The 6638-nt window shown below is 50.5% G+C and overlaps 1 protein-coding gene across 1 annotated transcript in view; it reads left to right on the forward strand.

Moving 5' to 3' along the window:
* The first annotated feature begins 2337 nt into the window (after positions 1-2337).
* Positions 2338-6638, forward strand: part of BAMBI (BMP and activin membrane bound inhibitor) — a 16179-nt gene continuing 11878 nt past the window's right edge. Inside the window, exon 1 of the mRNA XM_009647007.2 lies at positions 2338-2416. Coding sequence (XP_009645302.2) covers positions 2338-2416 — 79 coding nt within the window. The remainder of the gene's footprint in view (positions 2417-6638) is intronic.

Below are 6638 nucleotides of genomic sequence, written 5' to 3' on the forward strand. Positions count from 1 at the left end.
TGTACTGGAGCAGGAATCCAGTGCGGGGCAGGGGAGCGCTTTGTATAATTGAATGCTTTGTGAAGCTGGGTTAAGAAATACAGTTCATTTCTGTTCCTTTCCTCTATTCTTTAAGGGGTCACACAAGATGGTATCTGATGACTTCCACAGGGGTATGGCTAGTACTTCCTAACACTTTTCTGGTAAGGGCACTCTGCAAGAGAAAGCCAGGAGAAGAGAAGGTCTGGTGTATTGAGGTCTACTGGACTCCTGCAGTACAGCACTCTGTCCACAACATATTGCCTTCTGCTGAGGGAGAATAATCTGTTGAAGTAAGTGTGATTTTTCCAACGGGGATACTTTCATGAGTGTTACTGCTGGGTGTGCAAACTCACCGACTCATCTGGCCGTAGGTGCTGCACGGCTTTTACCAATGACTTGCTCTGCTTCCCATGTCTGCCACGTCCAGACCTGGTTTGTAACCATTGCTCTTTGGTAATATGTAAGAGTGTTTCTGTGGCAAACGGGAGCTTAGCACCATTAAATTCCCCTGAAGAATCCCAGTCTTAATTGTTCAAGCTGGAAGAAACGAGGAGCTCATGAACGGGTTATTGTGCTTTCGGAATCTGCTGTAGGATTGTTCTTGGTACTGGTCCAGCGAAGTTCAATATTGTGATAAGAGCCATGGGGGCTGGTGACAGACTTACGTGTTCCACAATTTATAGAGAATCAATTGCCATTTATTTCACTTGCTTCAGAGCTGGCATGTGCATTTCTATTCAGGATTGTCACCCGCACCACAGCTGAGATGACACAAGTCTTTTAATCAAATATCACAAGAATTAATCATTTTGACTGTTTTCTGTACTGGGCTTTGGGGATCTTCTGGAAGAAACGTGCTTTACAAGCAGAGGGTATCTCCTGACATATTATCTGCCAAGCCTCGCTGGTTGCCGGTGGGAAGTCATTGCATACCACTGCGTTCTTAAGCAGCCTGTGCTGAGGGAGTCCGAGGCAGCTGTGTAGTTTTAAGGATTAAGGTAGGACCCTGGTACCGTTTCCATTTCCAGACTTCTGACAACCCCTTCTTTCAACACAAATGAAGTAAATCTCTGACACAAACGCAGTGTGCAGGACTGCTCCAGATGTGCCAGCGAAGAGGGAAGGAGCATGCTTTCTGAAAAAGCCACGTCATTTATGTTTTCCTAATTATGTCACTGAAATCAGAAAGGAAAAAACCTCAAGCAGCCACGGTGAGAAATTTTTCATCCAAGTGTTCCCGCGGGATGGTCAGGGATAGAGTAGGCCACGGGGAGACCTGTTTTCTGGGCGCAGGGAAAAATCCTGAGCTTGGCATGCTGGAAATAATGATCTGGTTTTGGAGCAAGGTATTACGATTTGGGAATGAAAGTATCAGTGCTGTTGCAGAATTGCCAAGAAGGACGCAGAGGGCCTCTTTCCACAGAGAAGAGGGACCCTGACAGCACTGTCCTGCACAGGGGGGGTCCCTGCAAGGCTCCTGCCACCAGCCAGACATCTGCTCCTCAGGCTTCGGGTGCATCTCAGCCTGTCTGCGCTCCCTCCACACCCACTCCTCATCCCCAGTTCTCCCCAGCACCTCTGCAGTGCCAGCTGAGCTCGCCGGCTTGTCAAGTTGCAAACCAGTAGAGAGGACCGCGAGGACAATTTTTCGCAGGTGGATGTTTGGTGGTGCCAGTGCCTGTCAGTCAGCATGTCCTTAGCGTTTATTACCACATCCCTTTTTCCTGGCACAGCTCACCCTGTTCCTCCGGCATGGTGCCGGGGCCAGCTTTTCTCACTGTGGGGTTCGCACTCAGATCCGCTCACTGTTTTTCACTCTGGTGGTTCATTTCTTGTCCTTCCTCCCTGCTAGCTCTTCAGGGTCCCCTCCATTTTGGCCTGTTTTCACTCCGCTTCCCCTTGTTCAACGGCTTAGTACATCTTCCTGTCACTACTTTCTAGCTTCATGAATAAACACAGGGAAAAAGAATGTGAGCAAGAGGAGAGGCAGAGGTGAGTTCAGGATTTTGGGGAAAGGCCTGAAGAGCACATGAGTAGGGATGACCTTGAGCTCCTTTGGTGCTGACTGTACATGAAGAGGAGAGATTCATCTGGGAGCCCACCAGCACAGGGAAAGGTATGGATAGTTCAGTCACTGCGATGTGTCCTGTGACGGAAAACAGCTTAAAGCCGGGAAGACAGATGGCTTCATGTAGCACCTGGGGTTTGGAGCAGCCAGCATTGGCTGGGTGGGCTTTTAACCCTGCAAGAAGCAGGAGCCCTAATAACACTTGAGGTCAACTCTTAGTTTGTAAGCTGCTTGGCAGTGCCTACGGCATGAAGTCTTCACAAAGTCCAGACTGGAGCTTAGAAGAAAGGAAAAAGGCTGTCTTGGCTCTGCAGCAAAAGCATCCAGGTGAGTTCAGGTGAGTTCAGTGTGACTGTTCATAGGACACGGTGCATGCTGGCATCCTCAAGAAAGCTTTCGTACCACAAGTGATGTTTCTGGTGCAAATGTCTGCTGTTATTCTTAGCTCCTCGCCAGTTGCCACCACGATATTGCCATTTGCAATATTTTCATCACTTTCCCCAGCCCCTCTGCTGAGGGTGGGGAGAATAACCCCAGCCTCACCCCGAGCACAAGGCTGGCACTAAGCGGAGAGGAGCCCCAGAGCCGTGTGGAGCCCTGGAGCCCTGCTGCTGTCCAGCATGCCCATGCTGGCCGGTGTGCCTGGCAGCCCCGCTGTGACAGGGATGCAATCCGAAATGGTGTCACATGCGGATTCATATGATGCAGCTCCACAGCTGCTGCAAGTTCCCCAGGGTACATTTTCAATATATTTCTTCAGAGAGAATGAGGCGGGGGGGAAGGTGTGAAGGCCAGGGGAGAAGGAGTAGTTGCACAGTAAATCTCTTCATTTAAAGGATGAAATGTGGAGTGGTCTGCTAACTCCCCAGGACTGGCAGGAGGAGGAGGAGGAGGTGTGCGGTGCTCCAGAGGAAGGCTCACCTGGAAGGACGCCCAGCCTCCCGCCCACAGCCCCTGAGCATCTTCAGCTGGCACTGGTGGTGTTCTCATCTTCACCAGTGACCTTCCCTTCGCCTCCTCCCCTATTTCTCTCTCTCCTTCACTCTGCTGCTGAGCTCTCCTTCTGCATCCATGGCACAAAAACATCATCTAGGACACGCAAGGCGACTCTGGGCACCCAAGTGCCATTTCTGCCACAGCAAGGGAGACAGGCAGAGCTGCCGGGCAGACAGGCTGAGAAATCCTGTGCCAGGCTCCTCAGAGCTGAATCGAGTGGCTTCTCCCACTAGAGGAAACCAAAGTGTTTCTGTTGGCATTTGCGCCATACATTAACCGATGTTGTTTCAACCTGAGGGTTTCAGGAAGGGCAAAGAGATTGGATCAAATGAAATGGTGCTGGCTGGACGTAGCATGGGGGGCAGAGCTGGTGCCGGCGCTCCCCATCTGCTGCCCCTGCTCTGAAAACAGCAGCTCACAGGGTTCTCCTTCCCTTGGCACAGAGCTTGAGTCCAGCTTCATTTATGGGAATGCAATTCAGATGAATATAACCTGTATTTATTTAGAAATGCAAGTATCTAGGGCTAACAACAGGGGCACTAATTAATGCAGAATGTTGTGTCTGATTTTTGTCACGCTAACAGCCAGTCGCTAAGTGTTAAGCAGCAATTTCCCTTAATTGGGCTTCCAGTACTGGCCCTTCTGTTACTCCCATGGTTAGAACAAGATGAGTTTATATTCTGCACTTGGGGGGGAGAAGGACATTCTTCTGTGCGTTATCAGTCTTTCTGCCAGGCTCTCCAAGCAGAGCTAGAGGCACACTTAATATCAGGCTGAGTGTGTCTTTGAAGAGATTGATACAGTTTTGTTTCATTAGGACTCTGATAGTGAAGATAAAAGTGAGAACTAGAATATGACCGGACTGATTGAAAAAGGAGGCAGTCAGAGATGTGCTGCCTGGAGAGCGGGGCCCTGCCTGCTGGGGTAGGGGCGCGCGGCAGGCGCAGGCAGCACAGTGCTGCCTGCCATCGGTATCAAAGGCAGAGAAGGTAAGACAAAGCAGCTTGCCAGCACGTTCACAGCCGTGGCAGGCTGGTATATTTGCCAAAGGCTGTAATTCAGCCTCTTCATTGCTTTTGGTGGGTAGGAGCTTTGTCTTCACCGCCCAGCTCGCTGTGGCTCTCAGACTGCAACAAAGCCACTCTCACCGCCTCCTTTTTATAACTCTGTTCTGTCTATAAACAAGAAGGAATAATAAGTGAAAGAAAACTGTTCCCTCCCTAAATGTGTGACAGTAGTGAGCATGAAAAGGTGGAAGAACAGTGTGCTGGCGGTATGGCAGAGGAAGGCGATGGCAGCCTGGAGAAGGCAAGCACCAGTCGTGTTCCGCAGCACAGGGATGTGAAGCTGGAGGCTGCAGGCAAGGCTCGGCAGTGGCTGCCTGGCAGCACCAGCTCTGGGGCTCTGGGCAGCGCTTTCCCACCCCATACCTCCAGTGTGTTTAACTTTCATGTTTCAGTACTGTCTTGCAAGCCTTTACCTGTGGGGAGGACCTCAGTTCAATGTCCTGCTCTGCAATGTAATACTCTGCATTATAAAGGATGCTCTGAGAATAATCAGGATTGCTTTCTTACTCTGGGGCTCCTTAATTTTGGTTTTAGTCCTGTGTAACTCTCACGTGCCTTGCACTCTTCTCTTTAGTGGTTATGAAAACATAGGAGCCACGCTTCTTCCCCCTTCCAGGATTATCAGCTCTCTCAACTCATCTCCCCGGCCCCCTTGCTGCCTCTCGGCCCTGGACTGTGAGGAATTTGAGTTTCTGTTCCACTTGGTATCACTTTCTGCCAACACTCTGCTTCCCTCCACCCATCCTTTCCCCTGCCTGATCTGCCTTTGATCTCGCAGTGCTCCTACAGACGTACCCCTGCAGTATCTCGAGGCATTACTGGCAAGAGCTGTGAGTCCTTCCCCTCTGCCCGAGGTTATCCTCTCCATCGGAGGGCAACAGGACAGCGCTCAAGCCTGTTCCTTGGGTGCTCCAGTGCCGGGCTGTGGATGGCAGGGATGGGTGATCCCTTCCACAACCGCTGCCACAAGGGTGGGAGTCCCTCAGGGAGGGCTGGCAGAAAGCTGAGGATATGACCACCTTCACCCTCCCTGGTTAAACCCACCAGAGGTGGTGGGTTTGGGTCTTCAGATGCTGCCCTGCCCAGCAGCTGGGGCATTCAATGCCTCCCACCTGCCACATATCTGCTTGCTGCAGCAACCTCTGCCCTGTACTTTCCCCTTTTTACAATTTTTCAGACCCCCACTTATCAGAATTACAAGCTGTCTCTGATGTAGTTGCTGGTCCTGCCCTAGAGCCAGAGGAGGGAAGCCTCCACACTCTCCCTTCGTGGCCTCCCTGGCCAGCCCAGAGCACACCACCACATGCTGCTAGAATTTAAGCTAGTCCACAGCCTTTACTGACTCAGATCCTCATGTCCCCTGCCTCACAAATACTCTTTTCCCTTCTGCTTTTCATGACAAAATGAGAATTAAGGTTTTATTCTTGCCGCATGTCTATGCTTAGATGTCCTGCTGACTTCTTTTTCAAACAGCAGCTTTCTGGGGCTGAATTATTAAGGTCTTCCTAAGATCCATATCCACCTTCCTGAAGCCGCTGGTCCTTGCTCTGAGGTCTAGCTCTGCTTTTGGCCTTTTCTATTGCATTTGCAAATGCCTGTCAGAGCTGGAGCTTGGTGCAAACTGGCAGAGCGCTGCCTGCTTAAGTAGCTGAGACTCCAGTCTATTATAATGTGTATAGGCTTTCCTGACTTGCATTGACTGCCTTGTCTCTGGCATTTGGCTCTGAAATATGTGGCTCAGAAAATAGAGGTTGAGCAATAAATATTGACTAATACCGAGTAACATATCACTGGAGAGTTTCTTTATCTGCATCAAAAGCTTTTAGAGCGGCCGTTGTGGAGGGGCTGCTGACGGTAGTTGTTTGCAAGAGCAGAGAAAGGCCTCTCGTAGCCCCCAGCCCCTGCAGAACATCCCAGGTTTTGGCAGCTCTTTGGGTCTAAGTCCTTCAAGGGACTGACCTCTGTGATCAGAGCTTGTGGACAGTGTCTTGCACCTGCAACTATGAGCCTGAGATGCTTCCTTAGGCTCTTGGCCTACAGGACTGTTTCACTAGATCTCCTATAGCCAAATGATAGCTTCCTGTAATAAATGTTATTTGAACTGTATGTTCTGCCCTGTTACAGAGATATTAAATTTCCAGGGTTTTTTGGCCTTGCCAAGACTCCAGCTCTACCTCTCCACTCCCTTGTGCATGCTACGCTGTGTCAGGGCATAACTGATCGTTTCTCATGCTCGGGTTCTGAAGTGAATTCCTAATATTTGCCATACCTTGTCTCTAGGCACCTGATAACTCAGATCTGATAGGTGGTGCTTGACTTTTTGGGTACAGTTTATGAATTCTGACATGTAGCACCTTGACGGGGATGCTTCACAAGGCGATGGCTGAATCCTGGACGTTAACTCCTGCACGCGGGGCGCGGCTGGGGATAGGACCTGATGCGATCCTGGGTGCACGGCCGGGCCCTGCCCCGCTCCAGCTGTTTTG

Source organism: Egretta garzetta, unplaced genomic scaffold (assembly GCF_000687185.1).
Source record: "Egretta garzetta isolate BGI_Z169 unplaced genomic scaffold, ASM68718v1 scaffold369, whole genome shotgun sequence".
Taxonomy (NCBI): Eukaryota; Metazoa; Chordata; class Aves; order Pelecaniformes; family Ardeidae; genus Egretta; species Egretta garzetta.